Here is a 23,288-nt window from a genome sequence, read left to right as displayed (position 1 = left end):
AGCATGCCAGCGAATGTAGTGACAAACTGCAACAACCTTTACTCATGGAGTAGCAAGGAAGCAAGCTGTAGTACTGGTAACTGTCCGGAACAGAGGCCTTGATCACAGCTGAAGGCTGATGATGGCACTTTCTATTTAGAACATTCAAAGCACGTTTTTAAGTTTTATTTGAATAGCATGGCTTTGAGAACATAATTGTGAGGCTTCTATTCCCACAGGTATTTCCCGAGTGGTGTATTTATCCAATAGAAAGAATGGCTTTCCATTCATACCAACACTTGCTAAATCTCATTTTCCAATTAGTTCCCCTTCTTGGCCTCCTCATCAAGAGATCACTGCTGGGGAAGTGCCCAGTCAACACTTGGGACAGGTGACCACATTAAAGGCGCTATACAAATGCAAGTTGTTTGTTGTAGTTACGCTGCACAAGGCTTGATGCAGCAGCTTGTCGATCCCTGCCCCTTCGTTTCGCCTTTTCCTATTTCCTTAGGCTAGAGGTTGTATTCTGCAGGGGCAGGTGCAGTGAAAGCGCTCAGGTCACAACAGTACAGGCATTTTTCAAGAACTCAGACAGGAACGAGCATGTTTGTCAGCTATTTAGCTACATACCAAGTCTAAACAGCAAAGAACATTCTAGATGTTAAAAAAAAAAATCAACCTTTCGATTATTTGTTAATTCTACTGTACCCAGGTGGCAGCAAGTGGAGGGGGGAGGGGGGGGGGGGAAAAGGAAGAGGAATTATTGAGTGGGAGCCAATAGGCACCTGCTTAACATGCAAATCCAGGGAGTTCGTACCAAGCTCGGTTATGGTAACCTGTCAAAAAATGGCAAGCCCTCAACATTCAGTCCAAATTCTCGGGTTTCAAATGCCGGTTACAATGGCTTCCAGCTCCTGCCGTACCCTCCGACTCTGGAACCAACTCCACCCTTCGACCTTGGAACCAACTCGAGATACCCTCCGACTCCAGAATCAACTCCCGATACCCTCCGACTCTGGAACCAACTCCCGCTACCCTCCGACACTGGAACCAACTCCCACGACACCCTCCGATCTGGAACCAGCTCCCGAGATATCCATCAACACTGGAACCAAGTCCCGATACCTTCTGACACTGGAAATCGGGTCTCCGCACCCTTACAGCCGTTTTACCAGCTTCTCGCATTTTTCTGGTCATTTTATGTTTGTACTTTTCTCACCCACTGTATTTGTCCCGAGACACTGCCTTCCATTCTCCTGGGAACACTGCCTGCATCTCGGTCACAGCCAGCAGCCCCACAGCGCAGGAGATACACTCCGATAGGGCGTGAGAACTCGATCCACACCCCCACCCAGCCTAGCAACAGAGGCACGTAATTTCCCAATCCCAATCGTTTCTCTTTCCCAGATATGTTGGTGCTTGCTTTGTAATGAAGACCACATCCATTGAATTGGAGTCAAATTTATACCGTTCCCAAGGTGCAAAGTTTGCAAGTGTAAGGAGTTCCACAAGAGGTTTTACACAGATTGCTACAGCCAATCCCTCGCTTCAGTTCTGCTTTTGACTGGTGAGGAATCAATATAGAGCTAACACCACAGATCTGAAACAGATTCCATTGTACATCATGACATCAAGACATTAGATTTTAAGGTTCAATTAATTTGAAAAGCAATGATTATCAGACGTGAAACCTGATCCAATTACCTATCCCACCTGATCCTGCCTCATGAAGAGTTTGGTATTTGGCAAAAGAATGTACAGTAATTTAATACATCAAGTGTTAAGCCAATGCAAATGAAGACCGGGGGGGTTGGGGGGGGGGGGGCAGAGGAGAGAACACAGCCCATACCGTGCACCACTATTTTAGCATTGTCTCCTAATTGCCTCCAACTCTGCACAATTTCAGAAAATGTCAGGTTTGCACAATGGAGACCTCATCGCAAATACACAGAACGTGGGCCTGGGTGTGTAAATGTTCAATGGGAGGACCTGGGTGTGTAAATGGCCAATGGGCAGGCACGGTACAAATCTCGTAGTGGATCTGAGAGCTGCAATGACAAGACAGGCTTGGTGACATCACACATTCACCCCTCCGCCACGACCCAACACAAAAAAAAAAATCAAGCGAATGCCCCGGGAAACATTACTGGGGTCAACAGCACAGCCCCTCCCGAGGACCGGTCCCGGGAATAATCACGACTGGAGCAAAGTGCGGCCAATCACTGAAGATGCTTCTGCACATATATTGCTTGTGTGAGGCACTTGCTCCCCAGGATGAAAGAGCAGCAAGAAGCAGTGTGGGGTGCAGTGCTCCTCATTTCTGGGCAGCCATTGTTAGAGGCCGAGCTAAATAAACCAGAAAATTGCAAATTCCAAACATCCAGGATTGCACCATTTGTGGTTTTCTGACTCTGGTACCCCCCCCACTCACCCCAGCATGATCACAATTTATTACCAACTGCCTGTTCAGTTAATGGCATGATTGTAGAAAGAACATTTTGTGAGCATGCTTACAAAAAAAATGTACTAACAAAAAAGAGAAGTGTGAACTATACAAAGATATTGGTGGGTACAATCTTACGCCAGGCCAGGGTGGCTCAGAGATCTTGCAAGTACCAGGAGGATACAACCTGCCTCTGGGCACAGAGGTAGAGAGAGCAGCTCACCTCTAGGGAATGGTAGCAGGGGAACAGGACAACCCGGAACTCTACCAGTGCAGGAAACAGCAAGGGCTCCTGTCGAATTCACGCACTTCCCACAGAACTCGGGAGAGAAATGCTGGTATTTAACAAGATAGCCACTGCACTGTCGTAGTGCTCTCCTCTCCCTGCCTGTCGAACGTCCATGTTACCGACAGCGGAGAACATTAGCGATCGGTCGGCACTGCACTACATGCCAATGTAATGTTACCAACCCAGCCCGGGTGTTGCATGATCAAAACCAGTAACTGGTGCTCACGAACCTCCAGCAGAACCTCCCCTGTTCGGCACCAAAAATATATGTATTTTTTTTTTTAAAATGAGCCCGAAACAAATCCTAAATAAAGCCCTGGTTGAGCTTGAGTCAGACATTAATGATTGTAGTTTTACAGAAATAAGATCAGTATAAAGCCCAAGGTTCCTGGTTACACATTGAAAACATTCCCAGGATAGAGACGAGATTCAGACCCAGGTCCTGTGGTGGTTGAAGTGTCACTTTGGTCCTCCTTCTTGAGGCCTGGTACCTCCTCCCCCTCAACGTGGGCACCACTGTGACCGTCCTCACTGGATTCCGACGAGTCTTGCCCGCCGTGCTGCGCGAGGGAATCAGCCATAGAGCCGAACGAGTGAGGGGCAGTAGACGAGGACGCTCGAAGAAGTGGTGTGCGCTCAGAGTGCCGATCATCATCCTCTGGGTGATTTTCCGTATCAGACTCGGACTCGGAGTCACTGGCCGAACGCAAAGCTCGCTGCTTGCAGACCGGGCAGGTTTTTTTGGTCTGTGTCAGCCAAGTGTCCACGCAATTACAGTGGTATGCTACGTTGGGGGAAAAGAGGAGGGGAAAACACAGTTCGTTAAAAAGGCACGGCTAACAGTTAAATCCCAAATCTAAAGAGCTTGCACTTATATAATGCTTTATCAGGACACCCCAAAGTATTTGTCTTTTGTAGTGCAGTCATAAGAACATAAGAATTAGGAGCAGGAGGAGGTTATACGGCCCTGTGAGCCTGTTCCGTCATTCAATAAGATCAGGGCTGATCTTTGACCCCAACTCCACTTTCCCGCCCGAACCCCATTGATTCCCCGAGAGTCCAAAAATCTATCGATCTCAGCCTTGAATATACTCAACGACTGAGCCTCCACAGCCCTCTGGGGCAGAGAATTCCAAAGATTCACCACCCTCCGAGTGAAGAAATTTCTCAGCTTCTCAGTCTTAAATGGCCGACCCCTTATCCTGAGACTGTGTTCAGAAGAATGAGAGATGCTGTTCTTGAAATCTAAGATTCTGAGGGATTTTGGCAGGGTCGATGCAGGGAGGATGTTTCCCCTCGTGGGGGGAGTATAGAACTAGGGGGCATCGTTTCAGAATAAAGGGGTGGCTCATTGAAGACAGAAATGGAGGAGGAATTTCTTCTCTGAGGGTCGTGAATCTTTGGAATTCTCTACCCTTGGGAGCTGTAGTGGCTGGGTCATTGAATATATTTAAGGTGGAGAGAGACGGTTTTTTGAAAGATAAGGAAGTCCAGGGTTATGGGGAGCGGGCAGGGAAGTGGAGTTGAGGCCAAGATCAGATCAGCCATAATCTTATTGAATGGCGGAGCAGGCTCGAGGGATCAAATGGTCGACTCCTGCTCCTATTTCTTATGTTCTTATGAAGGCCAACATGGCCTAGTTGCTTGCTCTACCTGCATGCTAATTGTGTTTCCTGTATGAGGACACATAAATCCAGCAACTACAGGTCAGTCAGTTTAACCTCGGTAGTGGGGAAGCTTTTAGAAACGATAACCTGGGACAAAATTAACAGTCAGTCCGGGGAGCAGCAGTGTCGAGTCGGGAGGCGGAGCGGGAGATCGCTGAGGCCAACAAAAGGCCCGTCAGTCCGGGGAGCAGCAGTGTCGAGTCGGGAGGCGGAGCGGGAGATCGCTGAGGCCTACAAAAGGCCCGTCAGTCCGGGGAGCAGCAGTGTCGAGTCGGGAGGCGGAGCGGGAGATCGCTGAGGCCAACAAAAGGCCCGTCAGTCCGGGGAGCAGCAGTGTCGAGTCGGGAGGCGGAGCAGGAGATCGCTGAGGCCAACTGGTGCAGCTGCAGCAGGGAGAGAAGGCAAAAAAGTAGAAAGAAATCGAAAGGTGACATCTCAGCCAAGGGGGTAAGTGATTGGTGTATAATTTTATTTTTCTTTTCTTTATTAGTAAGTAATCTTTTAGCATTGTTGTTGCCAAATTAAGTTAATATAGGGGTTAAGTCATGGCAGGAGAGCTCGGACACGTGTTATGCTCCTCCTGTAATATGTGGGAAGTCAGGGACGCTTCCAGTGTCCCTGACGACTACATGTGCAGAAAGTGCATCTGCCTGCAGCTCCTGACAGACCGCACTGCGGCACTGGAGCTGCGGGTGGATTTACTCTGGAGCATCCACGATGCTGAGAATGATGTGAATAGCACGTCTGGTGAGTTGGTCTTACCGCAGGTAAAGGGTACACAACCAGATAGGGAATGGGTGACCAACAGGAAGAGTAGTGCAAGGAAGGTAGTGCAGGGATCCCCTGCGGTCATCCCCCTGCAAAACAGATACACCGCTTTGGGTACTGTTGAGGGGGATGACTCATCAGGGGAGAGCAGCAGCAGCCAAGTTCATGGCACCATGGGTGGCTCTGCTGCACAGCAGGGCAGGGAAAAGAGTGGGAGAGCTATAGTGGTAGGGGATTCAATTGTAAGGGGAATAGATAGATGTTTCTGCAGCCACAACAGAGACTCCAGGATGGTACGTTGCCTCCCTGGTGCAAGGGTCAAGGATGTCTCGGAGCTGGTGCAGGACATTCTGAAAAGGGAGGGTGAACAGCCAGTTGTCATGGTGCATATAGGTAAAAAAATGGGATGAGGTCCTACGAGACGAATTTAGGGAGCTAGGAGCTAAATTAAAAAGTAGGACCTCAAAAGTAGTAATCTCAGGATTGTTAGCAGTGCCACATGCTAGTCAGAGTAGGAATCGCAGGGTAGCTCAGATGAATACGTAGCTTGAGGAGTGGTGCAGAAGGGAGGGATTCAAATTCCTGGGACATTGGAACCGGTTCTGGGGGAGGTGGGACCAGTACAAACTGGATGGTCTGCACCTGGGCAGGACCAGAACCAATGTCCTTGGGGGAGTGTTTGCTAGTGCTGTTGGGGAGGAGTTAAACTAATATGGCAGGGGGATGGGAATCTATACAGGGAGATAGAGGGAAGTAGAATGGGGGAAGAAGCAAAAGATAGAAAGAAGTAAATTAAAAGTGAAGGGCAGAGAAACCTGAGGCAAAAAGCAAAAAGGGCCACATTACAGCAAAATTCTGAAGGGGCAAAGTGTGTTAGAAAAACAAGCCTGAAGGCTCTGTGCCTCAACGCGAGGAGTATTCGGAATAAGGTGGACGAATTAATTGCGCAGATAGCAGTTAACGGTTATGATGTAATTGGCATCAGGGAGACCTTTGCTCCAGGGTGACCAAAGCTGGGAACTCAACATCCAGGGATATTAAACATTTAGGAAGGATAGACAGAAAGGAAAAGGAGGCGGGGTGGCATTGCTGGTTAAAGAGGAAATTAATGCAATAGTAAGGAAGGACATTAGCTTGGATGATGTGGAATCGGTATGGGTGGAGCTACGGAATACCAAAGGGCAGAAAACGCTGGTGGGAGGTGTGTACAGACCACCAAACAGTAGTAGTGAGGTTGGGACAGCATCAAACAAGAAATAAGTGTGCGTGCAATAAAGGTACAGCAGTTATCATGGGTGACTTTAATCTACATATTGATTGGGCTAACCAAGCTGGTAGCAATGCGGTGGAGGAGGATTTCCTGGAGTGTATTAGGGATGGTTTTCTATACCAATATGTCGAGGAACCAACTAGAAAGCTGGCCATCCTAGACTGGGTGATGTGTAATGAGAAAGGGCTAATTAGTAATTAGTTATGCGAGGCCCCTTGGGAAAGAGTGACCATAATATAGTAGAATTCTTTATTAAGATGGAGTGACACAGTTAATTCAGAAACTAGGGTCCTGAACTTAAGGAAAGGTAACTTCGATGGTATGAGATGTGAATTGGCCAGAATTGACTGGCAAATGATACTTAAAGGGTTGACAGTGGATAGGCAATGGCAAACATTTAAAGATCACATGGATGAACTTCAACAATTGTACATCCCTGTCGGGTGTCAAAATAAAACGGGGAAGGTGGCTCAACCGTGGCTAACAAGGGAAATTAAGGATAGTGTTAAATCCAAGGAAGAGGCATATAAATTGGCCAAAAAAAGCAGCAAACCTGAGGACTGGGAGAAATTTAGAATTCAGCAGAGGAGGACAAAGGGTTTAATTAAGAGGGGGAAAATAGAGTATGAGAGGAAGCTTACCGGGAACATAAAAACTGACTGCAAAAGCTTTTATAGATATGTGAAGAGAAAAAGATTAGTGAAGACAAATGTAGGTCCCTTGCAGTCGGATTCAGGTAAATTTATAATGGGGAACAAAGAAATGGCAGACCAATTGAACAAATACTTTGGAAGACACAAATAACCTTCTGGAAGTACTAGGGGACCGAGGATCTAGTGAGAAGGAGGAACTGAAGGATATCCTTATTAGGCGGGAAATTGATGGGATTGAAGGCCGATAAATCCCCAGGGCCTGATCGTCTGCATCCCAGAGTACTTAAGGAAGTGGCCCTAGAAATAGTGGATGCATTGGTGATCATTTTCCAACAGTCTATCAACTCAGGATCAGTTTCTATGGACTGGAGGGTAGCTAATGTAACACCACTTTTTAAAAAAGGGAGGGAAAGAGAAAACGGGTAATTATAGACCGGTTAGCCTGACATCAGTAGTGGGGAAAATGTTGGAATCAATTATTAAGGATGAAATAGCAGCGCATCTGGAAAGCAGTGACAGGATCGGTCCAAGTCAGCATGGATTTATGAAAGGGAAATTTTTCTTGACAAATCTTCTGGAATTTTTTGAGGATGTAACTAGTAGAGTGGACAAGGGAGAACCAGTGGATGTGGTGTATTTGGACTTTCAAAAGACTTTTGACAAGGTCCCACACAAGAGATTGGTGTGCAAAATCAAAGCGCATGGTATTGGGGGTAATCTACTGACGTGGATAGAGAACTGATTGGCAGACAGGAAGCAGAGATTCGGGATAAACGGGTCCTTTTCAGAATGGCAGACAGTGACTAGTGGGGTGCCGCAGGGCTCAGTGCTGGGACCCCAGCTATTTACAATATACATCAATGATTTAGATGAAGGAATTGAGTGTAATATCTCCAAGTTTGCAGATGAACTAAACTGGGTGACGATGTGAACTGTGAGGAGGATGCCAAGAGGCTACAAGGTGACTTGGACAGGTTAGGTGAGTGGGCAAATGCGTGGCAGATGCAGTATAATGTGGATAAATGTGAAGTTATCCACTTTGGGGGCAAAAACACGAAGGCAGATTATTATCTGAATGGCGGCAGATTAGGAAAAGGGGAGGTGCAACGAGACCTGGGTGTCATGATTCATCAGTCATTGAAAGTTGGCATGTAGGTACAGCAGGCAGTAAAGGCGGCAAATGGTATGTTGGCCTTCATAGCTAGGGGATTTGAGTATAGGAGCAGGGAGGTCTTACTGCAGTTGTACAGGGCCTCAGTGAGGCCTCACCTGGAATATTGTGTTCAGTTTTGGTCTCCTAATCTGAGGAAGGATGTTCTTGCTATTGAGGGAGTGCAGCAAAGGTTCACCAGACTGATTCCCGGGATGGCTGGACTGACATATGAGGAGAGACTGGATCGACTGGGCTTTTATACACTGGAGTTTAGAAGGTTGAGAGGGAATCTCATAGAAACATAAGATTCTAACAGGACTGGACAAGTTAGATGCGGGAAGAATGTTCCCAATGTTGGGGAAGTCCAGAACCAGGGGACACAGTCTTAGGATAAGGGGTAGGCCATTTAGGACTGAGATGAGGAGAAACTTCACTCAGAGTTGTTAACCTGTGGAATTCTCTACCGCAGAGAGTTGTTGATGCCAGTTCATTGGATATATTCAAGAGAGGGAGTTAGATATGGCCCTCACAGCTAGGGGGACCAAGGGGTATGGAGAGAAAGCAGGAATGGGGTACTCAAGTTGCATGATCAGCCATGATCTTATTGACTGGTAGTGCAGGGCCGAATGGCCAACTCCTGCTCCTATTTTCTATGTTTCTATGTGACTTGGAGAAGTATGGATTAAATAAGGAAAGCCAGCAGAGATTTTTTTTCTAAAAAGGCAAATCATGTTTCACTAACTTGATTGGGCTTTTTAATTAGGTAACAGAGGGCTGATGAGGGCAATGCGGTTGATGTGGTGTACATGGACTTCCAAAAGACATGTGATAAAATGCCACATAATAGGCTTGCCAGCAAAGTTGAAACCCATGGTATAAAAGGGACGGTGGCAGCTTGGATACAAAATTGGCTAAGGGACAGGAAACAGTAGTGGTGAACGGTCGTTTTTCGAACTGGAAGGTATACAGTGGTCCTTTACTATAGGATTACTAATTAACCCTGTTTCATTACACAATGCAAGATCTAAAATAGCCTGTTCCCTGGTTGGTTCCATTTTATATAGGTACTACAGGTATTATATAAGCAAACGTCGGCCAATTTACACACAGCAGGGTCCCAGAAACAAAGGAATAAATGAACCCCTGGATATTCTCTATTTTTGTGTTGGCCAAGTAAGGAATAGTGAGCAGAATATCAGGAGAACGCCCCGACAGTGCCACGAAATGTTTTATGCCCACTTGGGGAGGCAGAGTTAATGTCTCATCTGAAAGAGGCACTGCAAGGTCCTCGACCCGAAATGTTAACTCCGTTTCTCTCTCCACAAATGCTGCCTGACCCACCAAGTGTTTCCAGCATTTGAGCCTTTGAATGCCGTGCTCCATCTGTACTGCCCTGGAGAGTCAGCCTGGATGGTGTGCTCAAATCTGCAGCCGGGTCTGGAACCACACCCACCCTGACTGGGAGGCAAACTTGCTGAACTGAACAACTGTCCAGAGAGAATGCAGCAACCAAACCCAACCTGTGAAGGGCTTGTTCAGCACCTCTCTGTTTCCTTACAAACCATTTCTCACGCCTTTAAACTAGGAAGGAAAGGGACAAGAAAAACAAAAGCAGCCAGAAAGAGCAAGCACGGAAGGAAGGATTGAAGGAGGTAAATATATAAATAAATATAAACCAACGCAGAAGAAATACATAGAAGTTACAACACAGAACTGGTACTTCAGCCCAAAGTGTGTGGGGCAGGATTTACCTGCCCCACAAACAGCCCCAATCACATGGAACCGCCCTACTCCCAGATCCAATCTCATCTTCAATGTTGACTGAGTTTTTGCTTCAGCCGCTAATCCTGGAATGAATCCCACAGCCTCACAGCTCTCTGCGTGAAGACATTTCTCCTGCCCCCTGCTCTAAAGCAGGATCGGTCCAAGTTAGCATGGATTTATGAAAGGGAAAGCTTGCTTGACAAATCTTCTAGAATTTTTTTGAGGATGTAACTGGTAGAGTGGACAAGGGAGAACCAGTGGATGTGGTGTATTTGGACTTTCAAAAGGCTTTTGACAAGGTCCCACACAAGAGATTAGTGTGCAAAATTAAAACATGGTATTGGGGGTAATGTACGGGCGTGGATAGAGAACTGGTTGGCAGACAGAAAGCAGAGAGTCGGGATAAAAGAGTCCTTTTCAGAATGGCGGGCATTGACTAATGGGGTGCCGCAGGGCTCAGTGCTGGGATCCCAGCTATTTACAATATACATTAATGATTTGGATGAAGGAATTGAGTGTAATATTTCCAAGTTTGCAGATGACACTAAGCTGGGTGACGGTGTGAGCTGTGAGGAGGATGCTAAGAGGCTGCAGGGTGACTTGGACAGGTTAGGTGAATGGGCAAACGCATGGCAAATGCAGTATAAGGTGGATAAATGTGAGGTTATCCACTTTGGTGGCAAAAACACAAAGGCAGAATATTATCTGAATGGCGGCAGATTAGGAAAAGGGGAGGTGCAACGAGACCTGGGTGTCATGGTTCATCAGTCATTGAAAGTTGGCATATAGGTACAGCAGGCGGTGAAGGCAGAAAATGGTATGTTGGCCTTCATAGCTAGGGGATTTGAGTATAGGAGCAGGAAGGTCTTACTGCAGTTGTACAGGGCCTTGGTGAGACCTCACCTGGAATATTATGTTCAGTCTTGGTCTCCTAACCTGAGGAAGGACGTTCTTGCTATTGAGGGAGTACAGCAAAGGTTCACCAGACTCATTCCCGGGATGGCAGGATTGACAAATGAGGAGAGACTGGATTGACTGGGCCTGTATTCACTGGAGTTTAGAAGGATGAGGGGGGATCTCATAGAAACATAAAATTCTGACGGGATTGGACAGGTTAGATGCAGGAAGAATGTTCCCGATGTTGGGGAAGTCCAGAACCAGGGGTCACAGTCTAAGGACAAGGGGTAAGCCATTTAGGACTGAGATGAGGAGAAACTTCTTCACCCAGAGAGTGGTGAACCTGTGGAATTCTCTACCGCAGAGTTGTTGATGCCCGTTCATTGGATATATTCAAAAGGGAGTTAGATATGGCCCTTATGGCTAAAGGGATCAAGGGGTATGGAGGGAAAGCAGAAAAGAGGTACTGAGGTGAATGATCAGCCATGATCTTATTGAATGGTGGTGCAGGCTCGAAGGGCCGAATGGCCTACTCCTGCATCTATTTTCGTGTGCTAATCTTGCATCTGTGGCTCTTTGTTGTTGACCCCTCTGAACTGGAAGCAGTCTGCCTCCAGCAACTAACAACTTGTATTTATAAGGACATAACAGGAGCAGGAGTAGGCCATATGTCCCCTCGAGCCTGCTCCGCCTTAAGACGATCATGGCTGATCCGATCATTACTCAGCTCCACTTCCCCGCCCACTCCCCATAACCCCTTATCGTTTAAGAAACTGTCTATTTCTGTCTTAAATTTATTCAATGTCCCCAGCCTCCACAGCTCTGAGGCAGCGAATTCCACAAATTTACAAGCCTCAGAGAAGCAATTTCTCCTCATCTGTTTTAAATGGGCGGCCCCTTATTCTAAGACCACGCGCTCTCGTTCTAGTCTCCCCCATCAGTGGAAACATCCTCTCTGCATCCACCTTGTTATAGTGCCTTTAACGTAATGAAACGTCCCAATGCACTTCACAGGGAGTATTGTAAGACCCCAAAAAATTGACACTGAGCCACATAGGGAGAAATTAGGGCAGGTGACCAAAAGCTTGGTCAAAGAGGTAGGTTTTAAGAAGCGTCAAAGGAGGAAAGAGGGGTAGAGAGGGAAGGGGATTAGGGAAGAAATTCGAGAGCTTAGGGCCTAGGCCACAGAAGGAAACCTTGTCCCACCCTTTCATAATTTTAAACACTTTTTAGTTTGTGTGTGCATAAATCGTTGAGGATTGCAGGGAAGGTTGAGAAAGCAGTTAAAAAAGGTTAACGGGATCCTGGGCTTCATAAATAGAGGTACAAGAGTCTGGATATTATGAAGAACCTGCATACAACACTGGTTCAGCCCCAACTGGAGTATTGTGCAAGCACTTTAAGGATGTGAAGGCCTTGGAGAGGGTGCAGAGGAGATTTACGAGAATGGCTCCAGGGATAAGGGACTTCAGTTACGGGGATAGACTGGAGAAGCTGGGGTTGTTCTCCTTGGAGCAGAGAAGGTTGAGAGGAGATTTGATCGAGGTGTTCAGGAGTCTGGACAGAGTAGACCGAGAGAGACTGTTCCCATTGGTGGAAGGGTCGGGAACCAGAGGACACAGATTTAAGGCGATTGGCAGAGGAACCAAAGGCGACACGAGGATAAACTTTTTTAGGCAGCGAGTGGTTAGGATCTGGAATGCGCTGCCCGAGAGGGCGGTGGAGGCAGACTCAATCGCGGCTTTCAAAAGGGAGTTGGGATAAGTATTTAAAGGAAAAAACATTGCAGGGCTACGGGGAAAGGGCGGGGGGGGAGTGGGACTAGCTGGGAGTCGTCACGGGCTCGACGGGCCGAATGGCCGCCTTCTGTGCTGTAACCATTCTGCGATTCACTCCACAATCTGCATGGTTCGAACACGGAGCCATTTTTAAGCTTTGCTTCACGTTTATATTTTGTTACAGCAGGAAGTAGCCTGGAGAATCTGAGTTACACCCTCTCTAAAGCCGCAGTATCCTTTCTAGCCCAATCAAAAATTGTCATCTAAAAAGGGAAGGAGCCAAGATTGAAGTCTTGAATGAAAGGTGAGTTTAAACAAACACACTCAAATCATGGGTCATTGGGAAAAGCAGAAGAATCAGAATGACACATCACCCAATCAGTTCCTTCACTCAGTATCCAACCCTACTCTCACTTTTGCTGATATCTATAGTCTACATTCACCAACTTCCTTTGGCTCTCACTCACATCCTCAGTCTCACCCAGTATAACGCCAGAATCATCTTTTCTGGGTATCCAGTATTCCCTTTCATCATCATCATAGGCAGTCCCTCGGAATCAAGGAAGACTGGCTTCCACTCCTGAAGTGAGTTCTTTTGGTGGCTGAACAGTCCAATACGAGAGCCACAGACTCTGTTGGGACAGATAGTCGGTGAGGGAAGGGGTGGGTGGGACTGATTTGACGCACACTCTTTCCGCTGCCTGCGCTTGATTTCTGCATGCTCTCGGTGTTGAGACTCGAGGTGCTCAGCGCCCTCCTGGATGCATTTCCTCCGCTTAGGGCGGTCTTGGGCCAGGTGTCGGTGGGGATGTTGCACTTTATCAGGGAGGCTTTGAGGGTGGGTAGCGTTTCCGCTGCCCACCTTCGGCTCGTTTGCCGTGAAGGAGCTCAGAGTAGAGCACTTGCTTTGGGAGTCTCGTGTCTGGCATGCGGACTATGTGGCCTGCCCAGCGGAGCTGGTCGATTGTGATCGGTGCTTCGATGCTGGGGCTGTTAGCCTGAATGAGGACGCTGATATTGGTGCATCTGTCCTCTCAGGGGATTTGTAGGATCTTGCGGAGACATCGTTGGTGATATTTCTCCAGCAACTTGAGGCGTCTACTGTACATGGTCCATGTCTCAGCCATACAGGAGGGCGGGTATTATTACAGCCCTGTAGACCATGAGCTTGGTGGCAGATTTGAGGGGCTGGTCTTCAAACACTCTTTCCCTTTAATGAGGCAATTAATATTTTTTCTTTAGTTAAGAGTACAAAAGCAAGGAAATTATGCTAAGCCTTTAAAAAAGACTGCTTAGGCCTCAGTTGGAGTATTGTGACCAATTCTGGACGCTACTCTTTAGGAAGAATGACAGGTCTTGGAGAGGGTGTAGAAAACTTTTTTTTTTTAAACTAGAATGGTACTAGGGATGAAATACTTCAGTTAAGTGTAGAGACTGGGGTTGTTCTCCTTGGAGCAGAGAAGGTCATGTGGAGATTTAAGACAGGTGCTCAAAATCATGAGGGGTTTTGATAGAGTAAATAAGGAGACTGTTTCCAGTGGCAGGAGGCTCAGTAACCAGAGGGTCATGGATTTAAGGTGATCTGCAGAACATAAGCACATAATAGGAGCAGGAGCAGGAGCAGGCCATACGGCCCCTCGAGCCTGCTCCGCCATTTAATACGATAATGGCTGATCTGATCATGGACTCAGCTCCACTTCCCCGCCCGCTCTCCATAACCCCTTATTGTTCAAGAAACTGTCAATTTCTGTTTTAAATTTATTCAATGCCCCAGCTTCCACAGCTCTCTGAGGCAGCGAATTCAACAGATCCACAACCCTCAGAAGAAATTTCTCCTCATCTCAGTTTTAAATGGGCGGCCCCTTATTCTAAGATTATGCCCCCTAGTTCTAGTCTCCCCCATCAGCGGAAACATCCTCTCTGCATCCACCTCATCACGCCCCCTCATAATCTTGTACGTTTCGATAAGATCACCTCTCATTCTTCTGAATTCCAATGAGTAGAGGCCCAACCTCCTCAACCTTTCCTCATAAGTCAACCCCCTCATCTCTGGAATCAACCTTCTCTGAACTGCCTCCAAAGCAAGTATATCCTTTTGTAAATATGGAAACCAAAACTGTACACAGTATTCCAGGTGTGGCCTCACCAATACCCTGTATAACTGTAGCAAGACTTCCCTGCTTTTATACTCCATCCCCTTTGCAATATTCCATTGGCCTTCCTGATCACTTGCTGTACCTGCATACTATCCTTTTGTGTTTCATGCACAAGTACCCCCAGGTCCCGCTGTACTCCGGCACTTTGCAATCTTTCTCCATTTAAATAACTTGCTCTTTGATTTTTTTTTCTGCCAAAGTGCATGACCTCACACTTTCCAACCTTATACTCCATCTGACAAATTTTTGCCCACTCACTTAGCCTGTCTATGTCCTTTTGCAGATTTTGTGTGAGGAAAAACCAGAGGTGACATGAGGAAACATTTTTTTTTTAAACTGAGTTGCGATGATCTAGAACGCGCTGCCTGAATTGCAGTGGAAGCAGATTCAATAGCAACTTTCAAAAAGGAATTGGATAACTACGTGAAGGGGGAAAATTTGCAGGGTTATGGGGAAAAGAGCAGGGGGGTGGGGGGAGTGGCACTGATTGAACAAGCGATCAAAAGAGCTGGCACAGGCTCGATGGGCCGAATGGCCTCCTCCTCGGCTGTGTCAGTCTGCAAAGACATTTCTCAAGTCCACCAACAACTCCCAGATCTTAATTCCATCCTCAGTCCTGATCACATACAGAACCTCTACAACACCCCCAAGAAGCCGAGTCTTTCTGTGCAAAGGGTTTGCCTTTAAAAACTTGTTAACTCTCTCTAAAGCCCAAGTCTGGGCAAGACTTGAATTCTGCTCTCAAATTTGGGGAGTCTTCTTCCAATTCCTTTCACACACTTAGACAAGATACAATAGAGGGGAAGCTGGTCAACAAAGCAACTTTTCCTTTCTCCCTCCATTTTAAATCCGTACCAATAAACAATTCCTGCTCAGGGTTTTCCTCAAGTCCCAATACTCACCCTGCACACACTCCTCCGTCACTGTGCCCAAGTCAAGGCTCATTACACCGTTTCCCACAGCCCAACTCATTTGTTCCCAGCTGCTCTCAAGTACTAAACTTCTTGTCTCCTTCAGTATACTGGCTTTTAAATTCCAAAATTGATATCACCCAACCACTGCGCCTCCAGATACTTTGTCTTCTCTCCTACACTTTTAAACTTTGGTGGTGTCTGCGCTATTGAATTTCGTAATTAAAAATGAAGTTCAACCAGAGTACATGAAAGATTCAAGTATGGAAGCATAGAACAGGAGAAAGACTGCCCCAATTCCTCAGGACCAGGGTCACCAGTACATCTTTCCTTCCAAATTATAATTTGCATATAGATCACCAGGAGTGCCAGGAATGCCTCTCAACTTATTCCAGCAAGATCAGCAAATGCCTCAGCCTGCAGATTAACACCAAGCCCACTTCTGCCCTGCTCTACTGGATTTTGCTGCGGTCTCACTAAATGGACTCAATGCGGTGAACGACTGCATGCAGAAGATAATCAATATCGGAACGTGCAATTCAGAGGTCTGATGGAGGAAGCCTTTTCTTTAGTATGTTTGCTGGAACCAGGGACAACGACCAGGCAGATGGCTGCTAGATTCAGAAACTTGGACATGAGCAGAGAATCGTAGAAATTTACGGCACGGAAGGAGGCCATTCGACCTATTGTGTATGTTACGGCCTAATCTTGGTCCGTTTGCAGGTTTCGGCAATTCAAGTGCACATCCAAGTACTTTTTAAATGCGATTAGGGTTTCTGCCTCTACTGCCCTTTCAGGCAGTGAGTTCCAGACCCCCACCACCCTCTGGGTGAAAAAGGTCTAAACTCCCCTCTAATCCTTCTTCCAATGACTTTAAGTCTATGCCCCCTGATTATTGACCTCTCTGCTAGGGGAAATAGGGCCTTCCTATCGACTCTATCTAGGCTCCTTATAATTTTATAAATTTCAATTAAGTCTCCCCTCAGCCTCCTCTGTTCCAAAGAAAACAATCCCAGCCTATCCAATCTTTCTTCATAGTTAGTCTCTTCCAGTCCTAGAAACATCCTCAGAAATCTCCTCTGTACCCACTCTAGTGAAATCACATATTTCCTGCAATGTAGTGACCAGAACTGCACGCAGTACTCCAGCTGCGGCCTAGTGTTTTATACAGTTCAAGTATACAGTGAAGAGGGACGTGATCATGGTCCAGGTCAGTGATTGGAGCGTGGGCAGATACAACAGGAGCGGTGAGATCGGGGCGAAGGAGCGGCGAGAGATTGTAGAGGGACGTGATCGGGGCCCAGGAGAGGCGCGAGTTCGGGGCCAGAAGAGGGGAGGGCCCAGGGGCAGCACGGGTCCAGCCCACACTGCCATATGTGCGCGCACTAGGTCCGTGCAGAAGAGCTGGTCTCCAGTCGTCTTGGTTAACCCTTGCCACTGGACCAAGACCTCGCTCTGTCAAGCCCGTGTGGTGGCTGGTGTGCAACGGCCACCCCACGTTAAAAAAATCCACGCAGACACCTTCCACCCTTCAGGATGTAGTTCAGGACCTGGAATATTAGGTCCATTGAAACACTTCTGAACGCATTCTTTTGTGGTGCAGAAGCAAGTCATCCTCATTTCGAGGAACTGCCTATGACATGACATGACATATGCAGTTCAAGCATAACCTCCCTGCTCTTGTATTCTATGCCTCGACTAATAAGGGAAAGTATCACGTGTGCCTTCTTAACCACCTTATCGACCTGGCCTGCTACCTTCAGGGATCTGTGGACATGCACTCCAAGGTCCCTGTGTTCCTCTACACTTTAGCTTTCTTCCTCACTGTCAACCACACGGCCAATTTTTGTGTCAGCTGCAAACTTCTTCATTATGCCCCCTAATATTGAAGTCCAAATCATTCATGTATAGCAAGGGACCAAGTACTGAGCCCTGCGGAACCCCACTGGAAACAGCCTTCCAATCACAAAAACCATCAGTCGACCATTACGCTTTGCTTCCGGTCACTGATCCAATTTGCCACTTTCCCTTGGATCCCATGGGCTTTTACTTGTCTGACCAATATTGCCATATGGGACCTTATCAAAAGCCTTGCTAAAATCCATATACACGACATCAAACGCATTAGCCTCATGAACCCTCCTGGTTACCTCTTCAAATCAAGTTGGTCAGATCCATGCTGACGGTCCTTGATTAATCCATGTCTTTCTAAAACAGCAATTAAACCTGACCCTCAGAACTTTTTCCAACAATTTGCCCACCACCGAGGTTAGGCTGACTGGCCTGTAATTACTCGGCCTATCCCGTTCTCCCTTTTTAAAACAACGGTACAAGGTTCGCAGCCCTCCAGCGCCACACCTGTAACCAGAGAGGAGTGAAAAATGATGGCAAGGGCCTACACAATGTCCTCCCTTTCTTTCGCTTAACAGCCTGGGATACATTTCATGCGGGCCTGGCGATTTATCCACTTTCAAAGATGCTAAACGTTTTCATACTTCATTTCTCACTGTGTTTCTCTCATTTAATAGTGTGCACTCCTCCTTAAATACAATGTCTGCATCTTCCCTCTCTTTTGTGAAAACAGACGCAAGTATTCATTAACCACGTCTTCCGCCTCCACACACAAGCTTTCTTTATGGTCACTAATAGGCCCTACTCTTTAGTTATCTTCTTGCTCTTTACGTATTTAAAAACATCTTTGGGTTTTCCTTCATTTTACTTGCCAATACTTTTTCATGCCCTCTCTTTGCGTTCCTAATTTCCTTTTTAATTATCACCCCTGCACTTTCTATACCCCTCTAGGCTTTCTGTAGTATCGAGCGCTCAGTATCGGACACAAACTTCCCTTTTTTGCTTTATCCTACCCTGTATGCCCCTTGACAGCTAGGGGGCTCTAGATTTGGGAGTCCCACCCTTTGTCTTTGTGGGAACAGATTTGCTCTGAACCCTCACTATCTTCTCCTTGAATGCCTCCCTCTGCTCTGACACTGATTTACCATCAAGTAGCTGTTTCCAGTCCACTTTTGCTAAATCACATCTCCGCTTAGTAAAACTGAACTTTCCCCAATGGAGAACTTTTACTCCTGATCTATCTTTGTCCTTTTCCATACCTACGCTACATCTAACTGAATTATGATCACTAGCACTGATGCACCTTCCATCTGCTGAGCTTCATTCCCAAGTCCAGTGCCGTCCCCTCTCTTGTTGGGCTTATGACATACTGGCTAAAAAAAAATTTCCTGAATACATTAAGAATTCTGTGCCTTCGAGATCTTATGCTGATTCTGTCCCAGTTAGTTAGGGTAGTTGAAATCCCCCACTATTACTGCCCTATTGTTTTTCAGAAATGTACCTACATGAGAAATTCTTGGTCAGTAAAATTAAGGAAAACCCTAAATATATTAAGAGGCTAACTAACGAAAGGGTAGGGCCTATTAGAGACCATGAGGGTAATCTTTGTGTGGAGGCGGAAGATGTTGGGAGGGTTCTTAACGAATACTTTGCATCTGTTTCCACAAAGGAAAGGGGCAATGCAGATACTGCTATCGAGGAGGAGCGAGATATTCTGGGTGAAATAAATATAGAGAGAGAGGAAGTATTAAGGGGTTTAGCAGCTTTGAAAGTAAAGTCCCCAGGCCCGGATAAAATGCATCCCAGGCTGTTGAGTGAAGTGAGAGAGGAAATAGCTGAGGCCTTGACCATCATTTTCCAGTCCTCTTTGGATCTGGGCATGGTGCCGGAGGATTGGAGGACTGCTAATGTAGTGCCCTCGTTTAAGAAGGGAAAAAGGGATATGCCGAGTAATTATAGGCCTGTCAGCTTAACCTCCGTGATGGGAAAATTATTGGAAAAAGTCCTGAAAGACAGGATAAAATCTGCATTTGGAAAGGCAAGGATTAATTAGAGACAGTCAGTTCGGATTTGTTAAGGGAAGATCATGTCTGACTAACTTGATTGAAATTTTTGAGGAAATAACCAAGAGGGTCGATGAGGGTAGTGCGTACGATGTAGTATATATGAACTTTAGCAAAGCTTTTGATAAGGTCCCACATGGTAGACTGGTCATGAAGGTTAAAGCCCATGGGATCCAGGGCAAAGTGTCAAGTTGGATCCAAAATTGATTTGGAGGGAAGAAGCAAAGGGTAATGATTGATGGATGTTTTTGTAACTGGAAGGATGTTTCCAGTGGGGTTCCACAGGGCTCAGTACTGGGACCCTTGCTTTTTGTGGTATATATCAACGATTTAGATTTGAATATAGGGAGTTTGATTAAGAAGTTTGCAGGTGACATTAAAATTGGCTGTGTGGTTGATTACGAAGAGGAAAGTCATGGGCTGCAGGAGGGTATCAATCTACTGGTCAGGTGGGCAGAGCAGTGGCAAATGGAATTTAATTCAAAAAGTGTGAGGTGATGCACTTTTGGAGGGCTAATAAGGAAAGGGTATACACATTAAGCGGTAGGCCACTTAATAGTGTAGATGAACAAAGGGACCTTGGAGTGCTTGTCCACAGATCCCTGAAGTAGCAGGCCAGGTGGATAAGGTGGTTAAGAGGGCACACGGAATGCTTGCCTTTATTGGCCGAGGCATAGAATATAAGAGCAGGGAGGTTATGCTTAAATTGTATAATACTTTGGTTAGGCCACAGCTGGAGTATTGCGTGCAGTTCTGGTCGTCATATTATAGGAAGGACTTGATTGCACTAGAGGTGATGCAGAGGAGATTTACTAGGATGCTGCCTGGAATGGAGAATTTTAGCTATGAGGATAGATTGGATAAGCTGAGTTTGTTCTCATTGGAACAGAGGAGACTGAGAGGTGACCTCATTGAAGTGTACAAAATATCGAGGGGCCTGGACATAGTGCATAGTAAGGGTCTATTTCCATTGGTGGAGGGGTCTATTACGAGGGGGCATAGTTTTAAGGTGGTTGGTGGAAGGTTTAGAGGGGATTTGAGAGGGGCTTCTTTACGCAGAGGGTTGTGGGGATCTGGAACTCGCTGCCTGGAAGAATGGTGGATGCAGAAACCCTCACCACTTTTAAGAGATGGTTGGATGGGCACTTAAAGTGCAGTAACCTGCAGGGTTACGGACCGAGAGCTGGTAATTGGGATTAGACTGGATGACCTTTTGTTGGACAGAGCAGATATAATGGTAAGTGTACTGCAGGAAATAGAATACGGCCAGGGTGATCTCCTGGACTAGTTTCGATCGCCTGAATGGGTCGGAGAGGAATTTTCCCAGATTTTCTCTCCCTAAATTGGCCTGGGTTTTTAAATCTGGTTTTTGCCTCTCCCAGGAGATCACATGGCTCCGGTTGGGGTGGAGTGTAGAATGTTGCAGTTGTGAGAGTCGGGCTGGGTGCTCTTTGCCTTTCTGTCATTGTTCATAGGTTTAGGGCTGACCAACCAAGGGCCGTGCTCTTTGTCGGCCGGTGCGGACACGATGGGCCGAAATGGCCTCCTTCTGCGCTGTAAATGTCTACGTTTCTATATTTGCTCTACTATCTCCCTCTCACTGTTTGGGGATCTATAGCATGTTCCCAGCAGTGTGATTGCTCCTTTTTTGTTCTTCTCTATCTCGTCTGAAAATCCTGTAACAGGAATGTTGAGCTGCCATTCCTGACCTTCTGTCAGCCATGTTTCAGTAATAGTTATGATGTCATACTTCCACATCTATCTGTGCCCTCAGCTTGTCTACCTTATTCACTAGACTCCTTGTATTGAAGGATACACAATGCCCTTTGCTGTCTATTTTCTAGCCTTTGTTTCCTCTGCCCTCCAAGCTCACTTGCTAATTTTCTGCCTTCTATTTCCCGCTTTGCTTCTCTCCTTTCTGAATCCATGTTCAGATTCTCATCCCCCTGCCAAGCTAGGTTTAAACCCTCCGCAACAGCACTAGCAAATCTCCTTGCAAGGATATTGGTCCCAGCCCTTTTGAGGTCCCACCTCCCCCAGAACCAGTCCCAATGCCTCAGGAATCTAAAGTCCTCCCCCCCCACCTCCTATGCTTTAGATTACTTTCCGTATCACATCACTCCCATGTCAATAAACCATGTTTCAGCCAACAACAAATTTGTTTCTGCTCCAGTCCACAAGCACAGTTCAAATCATTTGACAATAGCATTACTTTTTTTTTTTTTAAAATAGAAAATAGATTAAGTGGAGCAGGCAAGAGATTTAGAAGGCACTCAGGTGGGCTATGACTGAAGCCCAGACTAATGGAATTCTACACTTGGCCCATTAATGGATTTATTAGGGCAGTCTGCATACATTATAAATGGCAGCATCAGCTTCTTGTGTCATGTTGCTTCAACTTGGAAATGCACTGCCCAGAGTGGAGCCACGTCAGCAACCAAAGGACCTCATCCAGGGTGAAGTTAGAGTACTGCAAGTGTCTTTAATGTTGCATGTGTAAATGGGGGTAGTGGTGGTGGTAGCAGCGAGAAACACTGCCAATCTAGAGCAATGTAACACAGGAATCTGCACACCAGGTGCTGTGCTGAGGAAGGACATTCTTGCTATTGAGGGAGTGCAGCGAAGGTTCACCAGACTGATTCCCGGGATGGCAGGACTGACATATGAGGAAAGATTGGATCGACTGGGCTTATATTCACTGGAATTTAGATGAATGAGGGGGGATCTCATAGAAACATAAAATTCTGACGGGATTGGACTGGTTAGATGCAGGAAGAATGTTCCCGATGTTGGGGAAGTCCAGAACCAGGGGTCACAGTTTAAGGATAAGGGGTAAGTCATTTAGGACCGAGATGAGGAGAAACTTCTTCACTCAGAGAATTGTGAATCTGTGGAATTCTCTACCACAGAAAGTTGTTGAGGCCAGCTCGTTAGATATATTCAAAAGGGAGTTAGATGTGGCCCTTATGGCTAAAGGGGTCAAGGGGTATGTAGAGAAAGCAGGAATGGGGTAGTGAAGTTGCATGATCAGCCATGATCATAATGAACGGTGGTGCAGGATCAAAGGGCCGAATGGCCTACTCCTGCACCTATTTTCTATGTTTCAAGGGCCTCACGCTGATCCTCCCAAAGATGATACATGGATACAAAAGGCACAGGGAAAAATGGGTCTTCTGCCATCCACCGAAAAGAAACATTAAAGATTGGATTAAAGGTATTACATTGATGGAGCCTTTATCATCGGTTGATGTTTAAATATTTGTTCATTATATTAACAGGATAAAATAAAACGGGTTGGAGGAATTACTGGGGTAAACATCTTCAGGGAGTTTAGTATTCATGGATACAGTTACTAACCTCAAGAACAATCCACTAACCTTTCTTCACTGTTTTCCTCTCCTGAAGATGCTGACTTTTGCTAGCCTACGAGTTCCAAAGGCATGGTTAGCCCTGGTACCTCGCACAATGGGTGAGCCTAGATACGGGTGTTGGCAGCATAATTCAACCATGGAGCGTATCCAGCCAAGCTCAACACCATCCTCATCCAATGTCCACAAGAGGTCATGGGTCAGAAGCCTTTCCAGAAGAGGTCAAGGGTCAGAAGCCTTTCCAGAAGAGGTCACGGGTCAGAAGCAGGCACCCTGGC

At 46.5% G+C, this 23,288-nt stretch overlaps 1 protein-coding gene across 1 annotated transcript in view; it reads right to left on the bottom strand.

Annotated features, from left to right (window-relative positions):
- Positions 1-1,424: 1,424 nt before the first annotated feature.
- Positions 1,425-23,288, bottom strand: part of LOC139232679 (E3 ubiquitin-protein ligase RNF167-like) — a 103,423-nt gene continuing 81,559 nt past the window's right edge. Inside the window, exon 11 of the mRNA XM_070863148.1 lies at positions 1,425-3,495. Within this exon, the coding sequence (XP_070719249.1) occupies positions 3,104-3,495 (392 nt within the window). The 3' untranslated portion in view covers positions 1,425-3,103. The remainder of the gene's footprint in view (positions 3,496-23,288) is intronic.

This window comes from Pristiophorus japonicus, chromosome 20, assembly GCF_044704955.1.
Source record: "Pristiophorus japonicus isolate sPriJap1 chromosome 20, sPriJap1.hap1, whole genome shotgun sequence".
Taxonomy (NCBI): Eukaryota; Metazoa; Chordata; class Chondrichthyes; family Pristiophoridae; genus Pristiophorus; species Pristiophorus japonicus.
The sequence above is the reverse complement of the archived record's forward strand: the minus strand, read 5'-3'. Positions and strand labels throughout refer to the sequence as shown.